Consider the following 24,776-nt stretch of genomic DNA (forward strand, 5'->3'; position numbering starts at 1 on the left):
GTTATTTATGTGGTTTAAGTAATCATAAGGAGTAATTTCTTTGAACTCCCTTGGGTCTATAAAGTGATTTAGATATTATAGCTACAAATAAAAGGACAGTTAAAAATCATATGTTGGGGGCACCTGGGTGGCTCAGTGGGTTAAGCCTCTGCCTTCAGCTCAGGTCATGATCTCAGGGTCTTGGGATCGAGCCCCGCATCAGGCTCTCTGCTCAGTAGGGAGCCTTCTTCCCCCTCTCTCTGCCTACTTTTGATCTCTGTCAAATAAACAAAATCTTTAAAAAGAAATCACATGTTGTTCTCGGTTTACATTTCAAAAAGGAGATCTAGCTTAGACATTTTATATTTGAGATACTTATTAGACATCCAAGAAGAGGGGCTGAGAAGGGAGTTGGATATAAGTTTAGAGACGTCCTTAACTTCCAGGAATCTTAGAGAAATCCGTAAGTTTGGAGAAAATTGGGAGTAGTTAACATATACTTACAGCCACAGTACTGAATAGAATCACCCAGACAGAGGATATAAATTAAAAGGGGAAAAAAGTACTAAGACTAAACCTGGGACATTCCAAAACTTAGAGCTTGAGGTCATGATGTGAAGCCACAACAGAGACTGACCTGGAGAGGGTCAGAGGATCCAAGAAATTGGAACCAAGAAAAAGCCAATTATCACATGCTCAGCTCTCACTGACCCTGGCTCTTGCTCGCATCTGTGTTGGGAGATTTTCACAAATTTGGTATGCTATTTGTTTTTGTGGTTTTTTTGTTTTTTTTTTGTTTTTTTGTTTTTAAACCAGAACATTTATTGTGTGACTAGTAGTTGAAATCCTTCAGATGAACTGGACTCTGCAACAGCAGCCCTCTTGGGCTTAGGTGTTGTTCCGTCATGGAACCCATGCCTGAATCTGCGGTCTACAGTTTTTAGGTGCCTCCTCATTCGACCAGTCTCAGTGGTGTTTCTTCTTTTAGCCTTGGCACTCCAGTTACACTTTTCCTTGCGGTTGGCAGGATAGCCACCTTTGCCACAGGTGGACCAATGAAGGTGGTAGGCCTTCGAACCCCAGCAGCCGCACAATGTGTGCGTCTTACGGCGATGCTTTCCAAACGATGACATCCTGTTCGTCTTCCTGTTTCCACAGCAGACCTTCTCGGTATGCTATTTGGATCCATCTCTAGTTTTCCTAACTAACCCTCTTGTTTCTCACAACCCTCATTTGATACTCTGCTCTGCATGCATCTTCAGACTAGGCCCCTCCGAATCTTTAGGATCTAGAGTCAAGGTCAGGGATGTCCTTTTGCCAGTATCAGCTAACACCGGCCATATTGGACTTTACCCTTATTCTTCATCTCACTTGTCATCCTCTCCTGGAGGAGAAGGAAAGATAGCTACTCTTGATGACCTGGCTACAGACCCCCTGATTCAGCTTTCAGGTAGGTGTATTTTACCCTCTTAAACTTATCCTATGCCCCACTTTCTTGGAGCTCCTGCTTGCCTGTGTATTTGCCCTGGGCATCTGGACACTTTGGACAAACAACCTATTTTTTTCAGCCAGTCCCTGAGTTTATCTCTGCACAACCCCACCCCCATTATACCCCAAATGCAATGACTAGTGTTCTTGCTTTGACCCCTTGGGTCATCTGATCCAATCTGGAGAGAGGTCAAGTCTCTTGAACCTGGCCTAACATACTGCCCAAGCTTTTCACCATACGGTAATCTCAAAAAGTTTAGAAACTTAGAATTCCCTGGAGTAGATACATATAAGATGGAAAATTCAAATATGTGATTCTCAACCTACAATTTGTACTTGTTTCCAGTAATCACAAGCTAAATCAGCAGGAATTTCTGGAGGGAGTACTAGAAGTTTAATTAGCAAACAACATCTGATATTTCTCCTAGAGACTGTGGGATATAAATTAGTAGGAGAAGAATAGAATTCCAAGATAATTATATAGGTCCTAGAACTCTTTTAAAGGGTTGCTATTTGAGGGTTATGTAATCATTGCTTGGACCCTGCTTAGCCTAAATTCTTACTAAGTAGGGTCAGGAATGTTTAGGGGAGTGGAAATTGAAGTTTAGTAATAAGACATTAATTTCCTGATTTTCAAGGTCACTACACAACTGGAGCTCTAGAACCAAAGAATTTCCAAATTCTAGTTTTTCTGTTTGCTTTGACTGATATTGCCTGATCTAGAACAGCTTTTTGTTCACCTCCATCCTTCCTCTAATAATAGGTGGATATGTGCAGAAATTTCACTCATTTTTATTAGAGGTTTACTTTTTTTTTTTTTTTTTTTTTAGATTTTATTTGACACAGAGAGAGAGAGAGACAGTGAGAGAGGGAACACAAGCAGGCGGAATGGGAGAGGGAGAGGCAGGCTTCCCACTGAGCAGGGAGCTAGACGCTGGGCTTGATTCCAGGACCCTGGGACCATGACCTGAGCCAAAGGCAGACGCTTGACCACTGAGCCACCCAGGTGCTCCTAGATGTTTACTTTTTACAGGTAATTGTATCTTTACTTTTATGATAAAGCTTAATGTTTTATTCCAGTGTGAAACATGCAGATGATACAGAAATTAAAAAATAATTCAGAAACTGAAAGTCCCCAAAAGTTCTCCTTTCCTTAAATATAATTCCTCTTAATATTTTGGTGTATATTCATTTGAATATGTTTGTATTACAAAAATAGGATATATGGTACACATTACATACATTGCTGAGAGACTTGACTTTTCACTTGATAATTTTTTTTTTAATTTTTTTTTAAATTTTTTAATTTTTATACTTTATTTATTTATTTGGCAGAGAGAGAGAGAGATCACTAGTAGGCAGAGAGGTAGGCAGAGAGAGGAAGGGAAGCAGGCTCCCTGCTGTGCAGAGAGCCCGACGTGGGGCTCGATCCCAGGACCCCGAGATCATGACCTGAGCTGAAGGCAGAGGCTTTAACCCACTGAGCCACCCAGGCGACCCTGATAATATATTTTTGATATCTTTCTATATCAGTACTTGTAGCTTTTTTTCTTCAAGTTTTTATTTAAATTCTGGTTATTTATCATATATGGTAAAATTTGTTTCAGGTATAGAATTTAGTGATTCATCATTTACATATAACACCCAGTGCTCATCATAACAAGTGCCCTCCTTGATACCCATCACCCATTTAGCTAATTTCCCACCCACCTTCCTCCATCAACCCTCAGTTTGTTCTCTATTTTTTTTTTTAAGATTTTATTTATTTACTTGACAGAGAGAGAGATCACAAGTAAGTGGAGAGGCAGGCAGAGAAAGAGAGGAGGAAGCAGGCTCCCCGCTGATCAGAGAGTCCGATGTGGGGCTCGATCCCAGGACCCCGGGATCATGACCTGAGCCGAAGGCAGAGGCTTTAACCCACTGAGCCACGCAGACACCCCCTATTTTAACTTTTTGAGGAACCTCCATGCTGTTTTCCAGAGTGGCTGCACCAATATGCATTCCCACCAACAATGTAAGAGGCTTCCCCTTCTTTGAAATCTTGCCAACATCTGTTGTTTCCAGTGTTGTTAATTTTAGCCATTCTGACAGGTGTGAGGTGGTATCTCATCATGGTTTTGATTTTTATTTCCCTGATGAGTGATGTTAAGCAGTAGCTTTATCTCATTCTTTTTAACAGTTATAAGATACGGTGTTGTATAGAATACTAAAATTTATTTAACCAAAAATAAAATTATAGTCAGGTTTTTACAAATGTAAGCAATGTAAAAATTAACATCCATGTATTTATTTCTTTGCACACTCGTGTGAGTACTTCTGTAAGATACATTCCTGGAACTGGATCTCTTAGGCTGAAAGATACACCCCCTCAAAATTTTGAGAACTACCAAATTGCCCTCTTAGGGGGTTGTGTCATTTTCATGCACATCATTAATATATGTAATATATGTGTTCATAAACACAGACCAACAACTTGTGTTATAATTGTGTGAACGTGGTAGGTAGAAAATTATGCCTATTCAAAGTTTCGCTTTCTAAGTATTGTTGTAATTATTAAACACTCTGTAAAATACGCAAAACAAGTATTTTTAGTGACTGCTTTTTAAAAACTATAGTTATTCTCATTACCTGAAGACATTCCAGATGTATCTTAGGAGCAAAGCATATGCATACCCATAGATTATAATGTTTCAAGTACTGGGGCCCACTTAAAATGAATAATGACTGGCACTGAAAGATGAATACTAACATTGTGCCGTCATTCTACTTTCATTCTCTTGGGTGGGTTAAGGGGGACGTATTTCCATACAGCAAATCTAGGCAAGTGAATGGGGGAGAAAATGCTAAATCTGACTTGAGAAGTAATCAACTTTCAAGTTCCACTTGGAATATTGGGAATAATGTATAGCATGTTAAACTTTTACTCTTGGTATGAAATATTAGTATGTTTTGACAAGACTCTTCAAAATCAACGTTCAAACTGAAGATCCACCAATAACAAACTTTCTTTTTGGTCATTATTCTTTTGGTGGGGTGGGGGGCAGCTGCAAAGATACCACATGACATTCCTAACATGGGTTCTCCTGATCCAGGATTGTTCCTGGAGTATTCTGTACCACAGACAGCAGTCAGTGGACATTTGGGCTCTCTCCAAATGTCCTCCTCATTGTCTCTCCAAATGTCTCTCCTCATTGTTTCTCTGTTCTTTTCCACTGAAGAGCTCTGTATTTTCTGTATTTGTTGATAAAGATGGCTCTTTTCCCGTACCATAAATGGCATGGTATCTACAGGTTATGTTTGGCATGTTCTTGTAATGCCGTTTGTATTCACTATGTGTCAAGCCCCATGTTCAAGGCTGGGGTAAGGATATAGCCAAGCCTAATTGAAGAGCAAGTCAGGAAATGAATAGGTTGGCAAATAGCTAAGAACTGGATCATGTGGAAGAAGGGACAGCTGTGTTGAAGTCAGGCCCACAGTCGTCTTTTTAAATTTTAGGAAAGGGTCAAACCAGGACAGCTAATGTAATAAAGTCCAAGAGTGAAGTCGGAGACTAAGGATGTGTAAATGTCAAGAAGTCAATGAATTGAAAATACACGAAGAGCATCAGTACTGCCTTAAGACAAGAACTAATTAGATCATAGCTGTGAGTGTTGGAGAGGGGTATAACAGTGTGAGTTAGGTCACCCTATATCCTTAACAGGATACTATGACAAGAAGGTTCTTTTGCAGTCATCTTTATCCCATACTTCATATGTGACAGATTTCATAATCCTTAAGGGACAATAGTTAATTCTGATCTCATAAGGATGGTCTGTGAAATCTGTTTATTTTAAAAATGATATAAATTTTGTACAGACTAAAATCCTTAAAAAATGTCTCTTCCTGGGTGTAACACACAAAACCTAATTATTCTTGGTTGACCAGAATGGTTTTTGGATTTACCTGAATTATAGCATACTTTAGTGTCTTATTTGATGTATATTTTTATGGCTTGCTTCTGCAGAGTATAAAATGCAAATGACCCAGCAGATGGATGGATATTGCAGGGGTTTCCAGATCTTAATGTAGTCTAAAATGAAACAAAATTTTCTTTGTATGGGTGGGAGTTGGCAGTTCTTTTAGATTCTTTACTAAAAACATTCCCCAGAAATGTATTAGATAAGAGATGTCTTTACCCTCCATTCTCTCACCCCACAAAAACCATTCTAGCACCAGGCTTGTTTTAAGTGGAAAAAATTAAAATGTCCAAAAAGGCAGTTTGAGCAGTTGTCATTTGACTTAGGTATTTTGCACTCTTCAGCTGTACTTCCCCATAAGGATCTTCCAGCTTTCTTCTCCCGAGAAATTTCCATTTTAGTTCTGAGTTTTGATCTTAATTATCTATTCCTTGTTAGCTTCCAGGATGATTCTTGGTGTTCCTATATCAACGCCAAGACACAACTCTCTTCCCTTCCAGTAAACATTTTGAAAGGAAAAAACTTTCAAAGTTTACTTGAATGGAATAAACATTTTTCATGTTAGAAAGCTTAAGCCAGTAATTATTAAATCATACTTTAACTTATATTTGAAATTGGATATCACAGTAATATTTCCCATTTATATGTCCCATTATTAACTACAAAGAAACAGTTGGCTATTTGTGTTGCATCAGAATGAAAACTTTTATTCTTTCTTTTGACTTTTCAAACATATGCTAGTTCATTATTTTAATAAAATGCACTACCAGATGTTAGGCAGAATGTGGCCACATCTGGGACACATAAAGTACCATTCCAAGTCTCCAAAGGAGGGAAGAAGCAGTATTGTGTAGTTCTCCCCAAAAGTCCAACTTGCCCATCTCATTTAATCGATTTAACTTCTTCAAGTTGAATCGTTAAGAGTAGCACCAATTATTTGGGTTGTCTTGGGAATATAAAGAGGAATGAACTAAAACACCAAGGGAAATGTCACAAGAAGACATGCACTATGCTGAAATACAAATAAAACTTCACTAAAGCCTGTGGCTACAGCTATATTTTTTCAGCTGAAGAGGTTGTAAATCTTGAGTTGCTGGCTTCCTGAAGTCACCTTGAATTATAGGTCTCTTTAGGCCTTTCTACAATGTCCCTACTTAAGTTGACCCTTTCAAAGAAAGCACAACACATCTAAAGGATGGCAAATAAAGAATTTTTTTTAGGAGATATATTTTGACAACAGTAAATATATAGATGGTGATTAAATCCCAAGCTATTCCTGTTTTCTAACCCAACTTTTAATTTTGTTTTGTTTTCATAAAGCAAACTTTTCCTAAAGGTTTTTATTTATTTATTTGACAGAGAGAGATCACAAGTAGGCAGAGAGGCAGGCAGAGAGAGAGAGGGGGGGGGAAGCAGGCTCCCTGCTGAGCAGAGAGCCTGATGTGGGGCTTGATCCCAGGACCCTGGGATCCTGACCTGAGCCAAAGGCAGAGGCTTTAACCCACTGAGCCACCCAGGCGCCCCTGTAAAGCAAATTTTCTAAGAAAACAAAACCAAGACCTGCTGGTTTTCTGTCAATGGATCAGGTTTATACACTTATATTTAATATCATCCCTAGCTTCTTAAAAATAGACCACACTGAGGACTGGAATAATACTAGTGTTGAGAGGAAGCTCTGGAGATGTTTCTCTTATATGCTGCTTACCCATTAGAAGAAAGAAAATGCTGAAGTTGAGTATGCAGCATTGAGAGGGAAGGCACCTGTGGTATGAAGGTAAGGTATCCCTCGACTTGAATTCCGATGACCTAGGTTTGAGTCTCAGCTCTGCCACTTATGAGCTCAATGTCTGCAAAAGCTAGTTAACCACAGAAGTCACATTTTCCTTGTCTATAAAGTAGGAATTCTACCTTGGAGGGCTGAACTGAAGATTCCGTGAAATAATTAATATAAATGTGCTATAGAAACTGTGAGACATACATAGTTTATCGGTAACAAGCTATTGGTGGCCTTAAATCTTCATTTTGGAAAAGCAGGTTAACAATTAGATATTTGGAGCACAACTGAAAAGAAATCCATGTGGTATATATAGAATAGGCAGGCATATATTCCCATTTCAAACACACTGCCTAAATAGAGAAAGATTCTGCAAGGACTAAGAGCAATCTTAATAGAAATTTCTGCTTGTCAGTGATAAAACTGAGGCAAACCCAGCTCATATGCACTGCTCTAATTCATTACACACTGAGATCAAAGATTCGTCTTTCATTCTCTTAACACCTATTTATTGAGCATCTAGTATATGGGCCTAGCATCACACTAATCTCTAGGTATACATACACTGGTGGACAGGATTTCTGTTCTCAAGGAACTTATGTCCTACTTACATTTGTATCTTTATTCCAAGAACTTGGCAAAGTGTTGGCACATAGCTGATGCTCAATAAAAGTTGGTTGAGCTAAACTAATCTAATTTTGTATCATTACCATAGCAGAAAGCCAGTAAAGCTGTGAATTTTGTGATCAGAAATGATGTCTATACTCAGTTCACCATGTGATTAATAGGGCACACTTCTCAAGTTTTGAGGGAAAATAAACTTTTTTTTTAAGGTAAACTCCACCCCCAACACAGGGCTGAAACTGACAACCCCAAGATCAAGAGTCGCATGATCTTCTGACTGAGCCAACCGGCCACCTCAAAAGAGGCTTTAACCCACTGAGCCAAGGTTAAAAAGAATCTTTTTAACCTAGAGTTCATGGAGTCATCTACCTATAGTATGATACTTGTATTATGTAGTGTTAGCATTTTCCTACTGAAGATATGATTATCACCTTCAATTAGTAATGTAACATGGGTGCAGAGTTATTAGTAGGAAATGTTTTTAAGGGTAATATTCCTTAGGTCAGGTAAAAAAGTTAGCAAAAGGAATGTAGGTTGGATATGTCAATCACTAGACAGACTGACATTCATTTAATATACCACTAAAACAAAGGGGAAGAAAATGGCAAGTCCATTCTATTTACATGGTAGTCAATTCTTTTTTTTTTTTTTTTTAAGATTCTATTTATTTATTTGACAGACAGAGATCACAAGCAGGTAGAGAGGCAGGCAGAGACAGAGAAAGGGGGAAGCAGGCTCCCCGCTGAGCGGAGAGCCCGATGCGGGGCTGGATCCCAGGACTCCAGAACCATGATTTGAGCCGAAGGCAGAGGCTTTAACCCACTGAGCCACCCAGGTGCCCCATGATAGTCAATTCTTTTTTTTTTTTTTTTTTTTTTTTAAAGATTTAATTTATTTATTTGACAGAGAGAGATTACAAGTAGGCAGAGAGGCAGGCAGAGAGAGAAGGAGGAGGAAGCAGGCTCCCTGCTGAGCAGAGAGCCCGATGTGGGACTCGATCCCAGGACCCCGAGATCATGACCTGAGCCGAAGGCAGTGGCTTAACCCACTGAGCCACCCAGGTGCCCCATGATAGTCAATTCTTAACAAGCACAGAGAGTTTACTTTTGGAAGCATAACTTCCAGTTATGGAATAAAACTTCTTGGGAGTTTTTTCAAAATATATAGGAGCTCACTGGTGGGGCCGGGATGGGTGACATTAGTATTGTTCACCAATATCCCTACTTCTTTTTTTTTTTTTTTTAAGATTTTATTTATTTATTTGACAGAGAGAGATCACAAGTAGACGGAGAGAGAGGCAGTCAGAGAGAGAGAGAGGGAAGCAGGCTCCCTGCTGAGCAGAGAGCCCAATGCGGGACTCGATCCCAGGACCCTGAGATCATGACCTGAGCCAAAGGCAGCGGCTTAACCCACTGAGCCACCCAGGCGCCCACCAGTATCCCTACTTCTGACTTGTTCAAGGACAGTCTCTCTGCAGATGGCAGAGGCTATCTAACTAGTTTAGGTCAGTGAAATTCTACCAGTAATGTGTGTGTGTGTTTAAATTCTTTTTTGCAGTAATGTGTTGTGGTTTTTTTTTTCCTCCAATCTAAGGCTATGAAAAGTTCATTGGGATTCTTTCATCTCTTCCTCTGCCACAGGGTCAGCTGCTATGATTTAGGTGAGATAGTTACAGAACAGTGGACCCTCTGTCAATCTGGTTCCTGGAGTGACTGGAACAGAGGGCGTTTGATCCATATGAAGCATGAACAAGCAATAAATGTCTGTTGTGTTAAGGCATGGAGATTTTGGAAACTTTATTATCATACCATAACAAAATCTTTCCCGATTAATATAGTCACGGGTGGCGTATAGCACTTTCAATGCCAAGTTTTTGAGTAAGATAAAATAGATAATATGAGTTCCATTAATTTGACAGTCGTGTCTTTCATATTAAGGATGCTAGCCTGAGGTCTAGCTTTTTAATCACATTTAATCCACATATCCCATAAGTTTTCCATTTCCCACTAATTCTCCCGTGAATCTTTTAAAAGTACTATATTTAACTTTTATCCATAAAGTTCCCATGCTTTCAACAAATGATCACTTTTCGCAACATCGATTGAATTTCTTAATGTAACCATACACCATTATCTTCACAGGCATAACTGGAGCAAAAGGTTCCGAATTATGAAGACACAGGCAGTTGTCTGGAGTAAAGAAGTGATGGTTCTGCAACCGCACTATCTTTAGAAAGCGGACCATTATAGGAAGGGAGAAGAAGAAGCATGCTTCGATTATAGTTCTCCCTTGACTTATGACAAGGCTACATCCTGATAAATTGGTGGAGGATGAAAATATCATAGGTCAAAGTCCCGTTAATACACCGAAACCCACTGTCATCATAGCCTACCTTAAATGCGCTCAGAACACTCAGATTAGCTACAGTTGGGCAAAATCATCTCACACAAAGTTATCTTATAATAAAGTGCTGAGTAGCTCATATAATTGAACACTGTACTGAAAGTGAAAAACAGAATGGTTGAATATGGGTACAAAGTGATTGTATCAGATTTTACCCTCTGTATCAAATGGCTGACTGGAAGTTGTGGCTCAACGCTGCGGCCCAGTATCACAAGAGTATCCTATCACATATAGCTAGCCCAGGAAAAGATCAAAATTCAAAACCTGAAGTACAGTTTCTCCCGAACAGTATCGCTTTCAATCACTGTTAGGTTGAAAAATCCTACATGGAATTGTAAGTTAGGACCATCTGTATTTTGACTTTTTTTTTCATACTGGAGATCTTCAGACTTGAAGATCTTATAGAGTCTGAGAATTGTCATTCCTTTCTTTCTTTTTTTTTTAAGTAGGGGATTCCAAGCTCAATGTTGGGCTGAACTCACCACCCAGAGTTCAAGAGTTTAATGGTCTACCCACTGAACCAGCCAGGCTCCCAAGAATTGTCATTTCTATTTAAAGCTATAGAGAGTGAAAATTTTCAAGTCCCTGAAAAAGAATAATGCTTTGCTCGTTTACTTTAATGGATTGTTAGGTAGGATACATAATGTGTTATCTTTAATATCTTAATACCTGTCTTCTTTCTTTCTACCCATCCAAAAACTATCTGCCAAAGTACTAATCAAATCCTAGCTCCTTAGGAAATCTTCCTTCCACACACCAGCTGTAATTGATCCCTTTCTTTTCCAAAATCCTATGTAAATTCATACGTTTATTTGGCATTGCTTGGAGAGTTTCAGAAAGTTCAAAAACTGGAAAAGACCTAAGAATTATCCAACACAATATTCTCATTTTGCAAATGAAGAAAATTCAGTTCAGAGAGGTTATGCAATTTACTTAAGTCTCCTGGTTAGAGACACAGTGGAGGCTATAAACCTAGTTTTATAGGGTGGTCCATTTCTTTATGTCACAAATGCCTTCATATTTACTGTCTGATTTTGTGGATTATCTTTTCAAGAGAATAGGACATCTCACCAATAGCATACCCTGAGGTCAGGGAACTCTTTTGCTTAACTTCTTCAGTGTATCACTTAATTTGTACGCATTTCACATTAATTTTTTTGGCTAATTGGTTGTGTTTTAGGTGATGATTACCTCTATTTAATCTATTACTTTTCATATTCTCAAGTTCAGAAGATAATACTGGAAGGGGCCAAGAAGGCAGGAAGAAAACAGCAAGGTATAATAGAGCTGATGAAAACGATCGGAATACTTACAGACGTCCAACAATATACTTCTAGAATAGAAGGTCATTTACCCTGTAATAATTAGATGTTGTAGGGTCACTCTGCCAGGATGGTGTGTGTCTGTTGAACCGGGAGGCAGGCAGCCGAAGTTCAGGTGAAGTTCTAGGGCTGAATGCCTAACGAGGACGTCTGCCGGGTGGGATGGGTGGGAGAACGGGAGGCAGTCACCGACAGCACAACTCCCAGCCCAAACCCTAAATGCCGGCCGACGAGGTGTAATGGGTGGGCCGAAGCGGGGGCAGAAAGCTCCAGCAGCCTGAACCGCGAGAACGAGGCCGCGCCGTCGACATCCGGGCGTTGCCCGGGGGCTGCGTCGACCCCGCCGAGGGCGCCGAGGGGCGGGGCCGTCCGGCCCGGGGAGGGGCGGCTCGCGCCCTCCAGGCCAGCACGCGGCGGCGCCCCCTCCCCTCGCGCCGCGGGCCTCCCCGCGCGGTGTACGTCCGCGTCCCGCGCCTCCGCCCCCTCGCTGGCTCGCTCCTTCCCGCCCTCCCCGCAGCGCCGGCCGAGCCGGCTTCCCCTCAGTCTCTCATGAATATTGAGCGGCCCCTGTTGTATTTCCCGAGCTCCATTGCGGAAGCCGAGGCTCGCCATATTGTGCGGCGGCGCCGGCGGCCGCGGCGGCTTGTACCTGAGTCTCGGTCTGGCCGCGGCCAGCTGAGTCCCGGGCTGGGGCAGGAGCCGGTGAGTGGGGCGGGCGAGGAGGCGAAGGGCGCGGGAACTGCGGGCCGGGACGCGCGTCGGCTCGGCGGGGCTGCGGGCGGCTGACGGCGGCCCGGGGGCCGGGGGTGTGTTGCCCGCGGGGGTGTGAGGGGAGATGGCGCCGCCGCCCCCGGCCGCTCTCGGGCGGGGATGGTGGGGGGAGGCAGCTTCTCATTGTTCCGGTTCTTCAAGGGTCCGGCTTGCGGAGGACCCCGTGGGCGAAGCTCAGGGATTGAATTCCTTCCTTCGTTGGGAACCCCTTGCTGTCCGCTCCTCCGCGGAGGCCGGGGCCACGGTGCGGCCCCCTCGCCTCTCGGGGCGGGGGCTCTAGCTTCTCTGCGGGGCCTCTCCGAGGCCAGCCGCGTGGACTGCGGGGTTTTTCCTCCGGGCTTCCCCCTCGCTGCCCGGCAGTCTGTGTCTACACCGTGGGGGTGGGGTAGGGGCGCTTTGTGCGGAATGCCCCCTTTCCCCCCCGCGGGGCTGGAGTCTGGGTTCGCTGGTGGAGGCGCTCCTCGGCGTCGGGGTTCCTTGTGGGCTGCGGGGAGAGCCCCCCGGGTTAAAACATTCCTGGAGTGCCGCCTGCCTGCCCGCGAGTATCTGTTGCTGCTCTCGGAAACCGCGAGGTTGCCCCGGAGGAGTCGTGGGGGGAGGGGGTGTCTTGGTTTGTTTCTGATGGAAGCCTCGCGTTTTGAACCCTGTCGTTGACGCCGAGATCTTCGGTATTGGGTGTCGCCAGGGAACCGTAGACCTGGTTGTCAAGATACTTTGCCTCCTCTGGAAGTAGCTTCCTTGCTCCCGGAGATACTGTTAGTAAAAATTGGTCTTCGAAACTTCCGAGGTTCATTCCGATTATCCGCCCGCGGAGACCTTTATGGTCTTACCGTCTTCAGACCTTTTTGGAGTATATACTGCATGGCTGTCAGAAAGTTTGAGAGAATGTGTGCCTTTAAGGGGTAAAGTGGCTTGAAAATGTTAGGTTTCCTTGAGGTGTCTGAAGAAATTTGCTTTAACAGGATAGGTTTGCATTCAGTGTTTTGGTAATACGCTTTACTTTTAAAAATTAAAAAAAAAAATTGAGACGTGGGTTGGATGTTTTAGACTGAGCATTATGTTTAAAACTCATGTCTGAGTGATTTGCATTACATAATCTACTTTTGGTGAGTTCCAAGACGATAAGCTGGAATACTTAGTGTAATTGGTAGGTAATCTACTTTCCCCTTTTTGCATTGGGGTATAGTTGTTGAATTTTTTTAATAACTTAGATTGGTGTCAGATCAGGCTTCTTACAGTAAATATTTGACCCTTTGATTTACAAAGAATTTAAATGCCAGCAATAAGATTTTTGGTGATTCTTTTTTCCCCTCTGTAATTTATACTTGTCACAATCAACAGGTATCTTTTAAAATCTGGATTGTACATTTAACGTGTTCAAAGTAAAATGATGGGTGGTTTTATAAGACTCCGTTTTCCAGCGGTAGCACAGCAAATATGGCCCCTTACTTTTTCTGAGGATTTGAGTTATTTCCTTCAGGTACACTTGTGGAATCCTCTTTGAGGTTAATTATAGTATGTATGAGAGTGATTTGGAGAATTTATGAAGGAAAAATGCCTGAATAGGCTAGCCTGAGTATTTTAAAAATATGCTTGTGGTCCTCATATGTGCTGCACTGAAAATTTTCAAATTAGAGCCACTAATATTATGTAGAAATGCACACATTCAAAATACTGAGACATTTTGAGAATTTTGAGTTTTTCTCTGCCTGTATTGAGCACTCAGCTAGTTCCTAGGTTTGTGTGGATAGAAATACTGTATAGAGCAGGTCAGCAAATATCTTAGGAATTTCATTTTTGTATTATTGACCTTTAGTGTGTAGTGTGAGGTCATTCTCTGATTTATTCATGATTTGTGTTTTAATTATGTGGTCTTTGGAGTAAAGGTGATTTATGTCTAATGAATAATATATAACCAGATGTTTCAGTGACAGTTTCATTTCTGTACATTAAGCAAAGAAGCATAATTCCTTCCACCAAGAGAAGTGAGTTAACATGAAAATGTACTTTATTAAAGTTATGGACACATTTTTAGTATGGCTTAAAGCACTCATAATTTTGTGGCAACTCATTTATTAAGTCTGGAGAAACAAAACAATGCATCACAGTTTGCCATTTTTAGAAAAGGAAAAATACTGTCGGATTATGTATGTTCTGCCCACATACAGATCTACATTGAGTGTTATTACACATGGTGTGCAGGCCTTTTTATTAAACAGATTATTCAATTTCATTTTTTCCCCATTTCTCTGAAATCCTAGTTATCATAGTAACTTACTGAATATTTTTTGCATTTAATTGAACAGATCCCCATATAATGGGGGGGGTGTGCAGAGGTACAATAACATTTGCCCTGTCCTTTCCCTCTCTGTAGGTCAAGATATCCTATTTATCCCCTTCATCCCTAGGTTTCCGTGTAATGTGTCAGATGGGTCCTTGGGTGTTTCTTGTTGAAAGGAATAGAGCTTGGTTGATTTTACATAGACATACTGACTGCGGTAATACAACTCTTGGCACATAAAAGGAAGATGGTGTTAGTATTTTTACATCGGTAGCAGGAGCTAGGTAATGAGTCCCTGACTTTATAGATGTAGGTGGTAAGGGAAGTAGGTGGCCCACTATCCATTTTTATGCTACTTGGAGGAACTCCAGTAGAATTGGCAATGGATTTTCAAGTTTAAAATTCTTTCCACTTCTCTTTTGCTTTACGGATGTTATAGGCAGGTGAAGTGGGCTAGTATGTCTGGGCCTAGTGATACTCTATGTTGGAAGCTCAGCTGTGTACATTACTAAAAATTACAGGAAGGATTCCTGTTGTTTGCATTTGCTTTCTCCCAGTTCATTTGGAAATGGATTAACAGTGTGTTTGCTGCTTCTTCGTATCTTCCATTTTGTCATTATTAAAAAAATAAGTTTGTTAGGTATAATAATGAAAGATTATTTTTGTAGCTCACCTTAGATTAAATTGTCTAATGAGGCTATTTTATTAAGTAACAGACCATATGAAAGCTATCAGAGCATTTTGGTCATTTATTTTCAACAGATGTGTTGATTATGGACTCTCCTGCAAGGGGGATTTCTTTTTGTTTCTATGCTGCAGAGTGCAATTGCATTTTATGAAGAGGTTAGATTCTAAAGTTGATGCATAAAGTGAAAGTCACACGTGGTAAAAAAAAGAAAATGATTTCTTGAAAATCCCTTAGGAAGGGAGAACAATATGCCAATAAATTTAGATTACCTTTAGTGTTGGAAAAGATTAGTGTTCAACAAAAGAAACAGCTTTCTATTGCATTTGGGGCCATATTGAACAATGAAAAATGTATTTTTTTTAATTTTTAAAATCTTTATTTACTTTTTAATTTTTTTATTTTAAAGATTCTATTTATTTGTTTGAGAGAGAGAGAGAATGAGAGAGAGCAAGCACCAGAGGGGGACAGTCAGAGGGATAAGCAGACCCCCTGCTGAGTAGGGAGCCTGATGAGAACTGATCCCGAACTGATCTGGGGACTCCAGGATCATGACCTGAGCTGAAGGCAGTTGCTCAACCAATTGAGCCACCCAAGTGCCCTTTATTTTCTTTTTAGAGTAAACTTTGTGCCTAGTGTGGGGCTTGAACTCGTCCCCAAGGTCCAGAGTCGCATGCTCCACCAACTCTACCAGCCAGGTGCCCCTCCAAAAATGTATTTAACTGTAAGAATCACATTCAGCATGGTCATGCTTATGTGAGGAGACGCTTGTGCGAGCTGAGACCTTTGAAGAGCGGCAGGTGAGCTTTTACCATCTCATATTTTCTGTAGGATATGAGCTTTAGTACAGGGAGATGGTTGTGTGTGCTTAGAATACCTTGTGCTATTTAAATAATTCTCATTTCCTTTCTTTTTTTTCTTTCCAAGTTGGATAGTTTAAAACACAAAAGTGGAATGATTTTTGTGGTGCACCTCAACAAATTTTTAAAAGATTTCTAAGTAGTCTCTATACCCAAGATGGGATTTGAACTCAGTCCTGAGATCAGGAGTTGCATGCTCCACCAACTGAGCCAGCCAGGCACACCTTAGCAGACAAATCTAAAGGGTTTTGAGTTATCCTTTATAAAATAGATTTTATCTATAGGAATAATTCCAAATTTTCTTAACTTTTCTCTTTAGTGAAGGTGCAAGATCTCTAAAAGGAGAGCTGTTTGACAGTGTATTAGTCCTAGTAGAGAAAACAGTAACTTGAGTAAGAATTTCAGCAGAGGAGTTTTAATATGGGGAGTTGGTTGGATGGTTTTAAGAGCAAAAAGAGAACATTACAGTGTAATGGACCTAAGAGCTCAGAAAAAAGGATTCTATTGGCCTGGTTCTGAACCTTTGAGGAGGTTACCATTCAGCTGCTGATCAGTTTCTGCAAATACCTATAAGTACCCAGAGTCGCTGGAGACTAAAAACTGTTGTTTCTGCCAGGGTGAGGGGCTGCAGTTGCTGATGCTGCCAGGAACTGGAAGCCAGTCCTTTCACCCCTCTTTTTGCTTTCCAGTTTTCCTTTTACTACCTCTACTGTTGAAGCCTAGCAGGGAGAGCTGGCAGAAGAGTACGTGAAATAAAATTGTGCAGTCTCCCAGCCCCAGCGCCAAAGTGCGGTATCTAGAATGGTGTTTGGAGTTGACAGAGAGTGAGTAAATGATCGGCACAAAATAGTGTAGGTTAAAGTACAATAATTTAAATAGGGATTTTTGTCCTTACCTTGCCTGTTCAAAAAACATGTGTTGATTTTCTTCTGTGTGCCAGACCCTATTCAAGGGGTTAGGGGTAGAAAATGTATTGAACAAGGTCTCTGTCCTTAAGGAATTTAGAGTCTAAGTAGGGATGATAAATAAACCATCTTACAGTGTGTTAAATGCAATAACAGACGAGTGATGTGCTTTGAGAACCCAAAGGACCTTGCAACCTACTTGCCTCTTTGCCTTGTTAAACTTAATGACTACTATTTTTATTTTGTATCTTGATCAAATCCAACTTTATTCTCTCTGCTGTGTTCAGCTCAACTATGAAAGCTCTTTACCAGAGATGCCACAATATTGTTATGTAGTCAGAATCATTACTAGTTAAGCATTTCTGTGTGCCGTATTGATTTAGATTGTAATTGATTTAGATTGTAAAGGCTATCACTTTCTCCGCACTTTTAGCCTAGCCTTGTGCTGTAACATAGAAGATGTTTGAGAAATTTTGTTTTTGCAGTAGATCATGGGAATTAAAATGTGGATTATTACTTTGCAGACATTGTTTCTTCCTTCCAAGGTCATTAGAAAGTAGTTTTGAGTAGAGCGTTTTCTGATTTTACAGATGTGAGAGTTGAAAGATTAAAATAATTGGTTAATTTAACCTGTATAGTACCAGCAGCTGATCTAGAAATAGGACTTTGGATTTTTTATTCCAGAGCCAGCAATTTTGGCAGGGATTCATTTAATGGCTAAAAAAAATCCTCTTCTACACCTCTCATTATTTTACAGGCTAATAATCTAAAGTCTCACAGTTACTTCTGGCAGAAAGACATGCTCCTCTTTTTATTTCCTAAAAATATGATGCAGTTTCTTTTTATGTTGTTCTTTTTAATTATCCATTTTTGTCTTCTTTTTTCCCCCTATTCCATTTGTTACTACTGTCTCTATTAGCTATTGTAAAATATGCAAATCTGTAGTATTTCATTTTGACTTCTCTTAGAATAGTGTTCTGTTTGTTTCTACTACTATACACACACTATTAACTTAAATCAACTTAAAACCAACTGATTCTTCACTTTTAAAAAGATGTATGTCTCCATGCCAGTAATTGCATTAAACCTTCACTATTTACACTGTTTGCTATATAGAGTCCAATTCAGTCTGGGACTGCTGTCTTGGAATCCAGCCAAATGTTTTATAGGAGGCTTTACTATATTACAGAAAGGGTAGTGTTGTGTATAGTGGAAAGAGTTTCAGAACTGAAGGCCAGGAGTCTTGGTTTCTAGGTCTGGTTTCACTACAAGCAAGATTATTGGCCTTTCTGTTTTCTATTAAAAAAAAAAAATGCCACTCTTGCTGACCTCACAGACTATTTGTAAAGACATAAGAGGTAGTGTAGGTAAAAGGTTTTGTAAACAGCGAAGCATATTGCAAATATATGGCGTGTAGGTGAAGAAAGAGAGACAGAGATGGATTAATCTCTGGCATAGATCCTGGTTATAGTTCTGTGTCTACTTTCAGGGGAGTTTTCTTATTTCAAAGTTGTTAGGGTGGAATGGAGTGTGGGAGGAGTTGTGGATGTCTCCTAACCCTTTTCCCAAGTCTAGTTTATGGTATAGTATTCTCTCCCCCTTAAATAATTGCATTTTAAGGTTGACCTGTCTCATTAATTTCTTTACACCAGGGTCAAATATCTTCCTTATATCATTAGGTAGTAATATCCCAAGCTTTACTTACACATTGGGAGCAAAACTACCACTTTGTAGATTGTTTAAATGACAAGGACCTGGGAGAGTAGGGGAAACAGATTGTATTACTGTTTTGACTGGAAACTACTCTAGTGGTTTTGTTTTACTTATTTGTTATTTTATGATATCAATTACAGAAAATATCTGCTTTTCACAGTACACTTATTAGCAAAATTAGAAAATATATCTCTTGTTTACTTTTAATGAACTTGCCCTCTTATCCTTGTTCTTAAAAATTTTAATTGGCCTATTTGTGAAGAAAACATGCCTCTTTGAATTAGTGGAAAGATACCTTTTTCTAGCTTTTCTATTTTTATGAGGTACTGTCCTCCAGGAATGTTTTCTCATGTGGCTATAAAGTAATGAAATATGTTAAAGACTCTTGAACATTGATAGTTAAGTATTGTCTAAAATATTAAGACTCAGTTTCTCTGTCCTTATGTTATTATAATTGATTATGTTTGTATTTAAATGTAGGTCTCATTTCCAGTTTGGGTTAACCAGGGATAAATTACCAGTGTAGCCTCCTGAAATACTTTTTTTCTCAGAAGTCTCCATAACTTTTGGAAAGGTAATATTATAAATGTATAGATAACATGACAATCAATACTAGTTTAATTTCTTCTGAAACCTTTTGGATAATCTGTTGCAGTAATTGATTTAGGAAAATTAAGAAGACAATATTGGTGTGCCAGTGAGGAAAAAAGTGTCACACAGTAACCTAGCTGTTTTTCTTTTCTTTTCTTTTCTTTTTTTTTAAGATTTTATTTATTAATTATTTAAATGAGAAGAAGCACACGCATGTGTGAGCGTACGGGGAAGGGCAGAGGGTGAGAGAATCTCCGAGAGCTGACTCTGGGCTAAGCATGAGCCTATGTGCTGCTCTGTCTCAGGGATCTGAGATCTTGATCTGAGCCCCCGAGGTGCTTCATGTTATTCATCTCTTAAATGGATTGTTTTTAGTTTTAATACTCATGTTAAATATTTCTTGGTCCTTTAAAAAATAGCTTAGGAGTTGATGGGAAAATTGATAATGTATTGAATTTTTTTAAATTAAATATAGTTTCAGTCATCACTTTAATTTTTTTAAGTATTTGGGGGGGCATTTTAAGAAGAAAGTTAAAAATCATGTTTTCAGTACTCAGTTTTAATTCCTCTTAAATTTTGATGTATTTCTTTTTGGAAATTTTATCTTTTGGTTTTCGTTTTGTTTAAAATGTAGTTTAGACTGATTTTATATTATGGACCTGAATTTATGTGTGTTTTTAAATTCTTTTGATATCACAAACATTTTCTATGCCATAACCAGTCTGGTAACGTTTTGACAATGGTATGATACCTCAGATGGATTTAACAGTGGTTGGATCGTGGGGTTCCCTTTAGCTTTGTATTTATGTTGGTTGTAGGGAAGTCCAGAATTCATTGTGACAGCCAGATCAAAGTAAACAAGCAATACTTTTGGTCTCCATAAATTCACGAGAATCGATCTCTAATCCTTGGCAGTAGCTTTGTTGCAGTATAGTTGATGAAAACTGAGAAGGATTAAGAGCAGATAATCTCTGGTTTTTCTGTTTATTAGGTTTTGGAATTCTTTTTTGGAGCCAAGTGTTCTTAGCCTTCAGTTTTGGGCTCTCTTAAGGCACCACTATTCTGAGATTTAGGGCATGTGTTTTGTGTATGGTATCCCACTCCGCCCCCCCCCCCCCAACATGAGAGTTCCTAACTTTTTTCAGATTCTTAATGGAGTTGTAGATTCAAAAGTTAAGAACTGTGGACTTAAAGGATTTCGTTAAAAAGTGGATGTAGAGGGAAAGCTGTACAAAAAGTGCCTGCAAACAGTATCTTGTGTTGAATTAATGTCAGTTTTCTTTTTTGTTCATTGTTTAATAATAAAGAATCAGTTTTGCTTATGAAAGGGTGATTTCACTACTTTAGCTACTTAAGTCTTTTTTCTTAAAGATTTTATTTTTAAGTAATCTCCCAACGTAGTGTGGGGCTTGAACTCACAACCCCAAAAAACCAGTAGGTTGCATGCTCCACTGACTGAACCAGCCAGATACCCCAAGTTTTTATTTTCATATTTATTTATTTATTTTAAAGATTATTTATTTATTTATTTGACAGAGAGAAATCACAAGTAGACGGAGAGGCAGGCAGAGAAAGAGAGAGGGAAGCAGGCTCCCTGCTGAGCAGAGAGCCGGATGCGGGACTCGATCCTAGGACCCTGAGATCATGACCTGAGCCGAAGGCAGCGGCTAACCCACTGAACCACCCAGGCGCCCCTATGCTAATCTTTAGATTTATCAGAGCTGTAAAACTTTCTGTCCTCAGAGCTCCTGATTTCTTTTTCATGCTTCTAAAATCCTGGTCTTTGGAACCCCCAGACTGCTTTTTCAGTTTAAAACTTTTTTTGGTGCAAGTTGCAGAAACCTAGAGATAAAGTCCAGAACAGAAGAAAGATTAAATCCATTTATCTTTTTTTTTTTTTTTTTAAGATTTTATTTATTTATTTGACAGAGGCACAGCGAGAGAAGGAACACAAGCTGGGGTGGGGGGGTGGGGCGGGAAGCACTCTTCCGGCCTAGTAGGGAGCCCAATGCGCGTGGCTCAATCCCAGGACCATGATTTTAGCCAAAGGCAGATGCTTAATGACTGAGACACCGAGGTGCCCCAAATCCGTTTATCTTTTGGAATTGTTTCAAGAACCCCAAATGAGAATCGAGGTCTCCTGGATCCCAGCCTGTCTGCTACTATTGAATATGCATCGGGACATAAGAGTTTGTCTTTTCTTGCAAGAATAATCTACCTGTGTGACAAAGGGATACCAGAGACATGTTCTTCACTTCTCTGTTCTTATCTTTCATTGTCTTAAAACTGTTATAAGTCTGTGCTTACTATTTTGGGAGTTGAAAAATGGAAACTCCCTCCACAAACTACTAACACTGTGTTACCTTAGAACGTAACTTTTATATAGCTGTAATTGTAGCACAGATGCAAATCAGTGGCCTCTGTCTTCATTTTATCTTGTGAGTATCATTAGTCATTGCATATTCTATTAACAATTGTTACATTTAATGACGGCAGAAATTTCCTGATGTTGATGTTGCAAATGTGTCTCCTTGCTGGTGGTGATGTTGCTATTGTAGTAGTACCAGTAGTCTTTGATGTGGCTAAGGGCATGGCCTCCTTAGTCAAATAGACCTACATTTGAGTCTTGCCTTTGACACTTATTACTGTGAGACCTTTAAGCAAGTTGCTTATTAATTTACACTTTAGCTCAATTTCCTTATTTCTTAGGTGAGGAAAATAGTACCTGCTTCATAGGGTTGTTATGATTAAGCAGAATTTCAGAGAAATGATGAACCCTCTAAATGTTTATTATTAATAACATTTCCTAGGACTGGGATTACTGGGTAAAAAGCATTCATATATTTTTGTTTTTGTGGAATTGAATTGCCTCACTGCTTTCTTTCTGAAAGTGTTATTCCATTATTCTAGCTGCTGTTATAAGAGAATTTGGGGCCATAAGCCTTCAGCTTTCTCTATTATCTCATTAATCATATTCTTTTGTCATTACCACAGATTTAATTTTTCAGAAAGTATGTCTTTGTCAGAAGTGTAGACCCTGTTACTGTATTTTCAGTGACACAGTGGAGTGTTGCTGTGATTTCCTACGCTGTTATTTGCTAATGCTTATGTGTGTGTTTATCAGCACTTCTGCGTCTGGCAAGAGTCAGCACTTTATGGACATTTCTCTTCCCAGGAAAGGATATACCTTGCTATACCACTTTTCAGAAGTTAGCTTTTATTCTGGCATATGGGGCTTTGGACTAAAATTCAGTAGTTATTAGACTTTTTAGCTTTGTCATTAGTGATAAGCTTATTTAAATTTTTAAGCTTTGCTTTTATGCCTTAGTTGTGTTTGACATCTCTCTCTAAAAAATAGAAGTACTAATCTGTCTGTGCCATTAAATCTGCAGATGTTTTTGGGGGGCCACTCTTATGTGCTGCTGACCCAGAGCAATAGTCTACAGCCCAATAGTAAGCTGGTAACTGCTGCCACATTAATACACTCCTTTGTTTAGTTTCCTCTAATCTGGGGAGAGATGTGAAATGAAGTTGGTAGCATCCCGTGTTCTACTTTAGGAACTCAAAAAAACCTTTTTTTTTTCTTTGCTTTGCTCGGGAAGTATCAGTGTCCTTTGTGTCTCTTGGTCTTAAGGTACTGGGAGAATTAAAAGTCCCTTTCTAAGAATGTGGTTAGTTTGTGGTATAGAGTTGGTGTGTGTTCAGAGCTGAGAACCTAGATTATGCCAAAGTCTGAGATCTAAATTACTAGTGAGTCAGTGGTTTGGCAGGTTGAATCTAGGTTACTAGATTCAAGTAATCGGATGAAGCAGTAGACTGGAAACCCCTTAGGCAAGCAGAGATTGAGACATCCTTGGAAGAGTTACAAAATCTAGACTGGCAGATGAGAACCAGGAGGTAAAGTACCAGTGTAAGGAATGTCTTGACAGAGGGACAGTTAAGAATTCAGGAAATTAACAAAAATGGAAGGTTCTGACCAAATGAGGCAAAAAGTATAAAATAGCACGAGAAAAAAAAAAAGGAAAAGAAACAAAATCCCCCAAATATATAGCCTCTATTTCCAAGGACACTAGTTAAAGAGAAAATAAATAGTTCATTGTTTAAAGTATGTGTGCAAACAATCCAGATGAATGTGGAGAAGTATGGTATCAGCTATTTTCTTTAAGACAAGGGAAAAAAGTGCAGATAACCTTGGCTTTAACTTGGAATCCTAGATGTGTGAACAGTATGTCTCTTTTGACCTGCTTTAAAAAGAAAAGATTGGTGGGCGCCTGGGTGGCTCAGTGAGTTAAGCCGCTGCCTTTGGCTCAGGTCATGATCTCAGGGTCCTGGGATTGAGTCCTGCATCGGGCTCTCTGCTCAGCAGGGAGCCTGCTTCCCTCTCTCTCTCTGCCTGCCTCTCCGTCTACTTGTGATTTCTCTCTGTCAAATAAATAAATAAAATTTAAAAAAAAAAAAGAAAAGAAAAGATTGGAGGAAACTGGTTATGATTGTTTGAAGTATTCCAAGTTGAAAGAAGTTGCTAAAGGTAGAATACCTTTTCAGCTTAAGAGGACAGGACTCTAAGCACTATACTGTGAGAGACATTTTTAAATTAAATAAGTTTTTTGATATACTGGTTGAGAGGACTTTTTTTTTTTTTTTAAAGATTTTATTTATTTATCAGAGAGAGAGAGAGAGGGGGAGAGAGCGAGCACAGGCAGACAGAATGGCAGGCAGAGGCAGAGGGAGAAGCAGGCTCCCTGCCGAGCAAGGAGCCTATGTTGGACTTGGTCCCCAGGACGCTGGGATCATGACCTGAGCCGAAGGCAGCTGCTTAACCAACTGAGCCACCCAGGCGTCCCAGTTAAGAGGGCTTTTGATGCTACTTTAAATTCTTTTTTTTTTTTTAAGATTTTATTTAACTACTTTAAATTCTTAAATTTACAAATAAGGTAGCCAGATCCTCAGCAAAAGTAACTAGTCCTGGTTTACTCAAGAATTTAGAGGTAGAACTTCTTTACCATTTGATAATATTTTTAGAAAATATAGGGCTACTCTCATTTCAGTAACTAATATTCCTATTATTAAATTGTCTCCACCTAGTGGAAACATATATTTTGCAAAGCTGCCTACAAACTTTGAAAAAACTGCTAGGGACAACTGTTCTTCACAGCTTTTAAGGAAGAGTCAGCCTGGTTAGTGACAGTTGTATTGCTTTTGCAAAGAAATGGAAGAGACGTGTGCCTGATGCTTATTTTCATATTCCATAACCTGACCAAGGAATTTGTAAATTCTGTATACCTGAGTTTGGCAGCATGTTTATTGTTGACAGTGTAAGAAGTTATTAGTATGTTAAGCGTGTATTTTTAAATTTTCATATACACATGTATAAGTGTATATAGTCACATGTTTAAATTTTTTTTCTCCTTATCTTTGTAATGA

General features: G+C 39.7%; 2 protein-coding genes across 2 annotated transcripts in view; one reads left to right on the top strand and one right to left on the bottom strand.

Annotated features, from left to right (window-relative positions):
- Positions 1–778: 778 nt before the first annotated feature.
- Positions 779–1,112, bottom strand: LOC122917980 (60S ribosomal protein L37-like). Its single transcript, XM_044266136.1, has one exon. It carries the CDS (start codon positions 1,110–1,112, stop codon positions 801–803), a length of 312 nt encoding a protein of 103 aa, XP_044122071.1. The 3' UTR covers positions 779–800.
- A 10,940-nt stretch (positions 1,113–12,052) lies between these two features.
- RNF2 (ring finger protein 2) overlaps positions 12,053–24,776 on the top strand; it is a 44,686-nt gene continuing 31,962 nt past the window's right edge. The window contains exon 1 of the mRNA XM_044267289.1: positions 12,053–12,248. The gene's annotated coding sequence lies outside the window, so the exon portion shown is untranslated. The remainder of the gene's footprint in view (positions 12,249–24,776) is intronic.

This window comes from Neovison vison, chromosome 10 (assembly GCF_020171115.1).
Source record: "Neovison vison isolate M4711 chromosome 10, ASM_NN_V1, whole genome shotgun sequence".
Taxonomy (NCBI): Eukaryota; Metazoa; Chordata; class Mammalia; order Carnivora; family Mustelidae; genus Neogale; species Neogale vison.

What these genes read in the sequence shown, in the direction of transcription:
- LOC122917980 (XM_044266136.1), bottom strand. Translation starts at nt 1,112, where the DNA reads ATGTCATCGTTTGGAAAGCATCGCCGTAAGACGCACACATTGTGCGGC.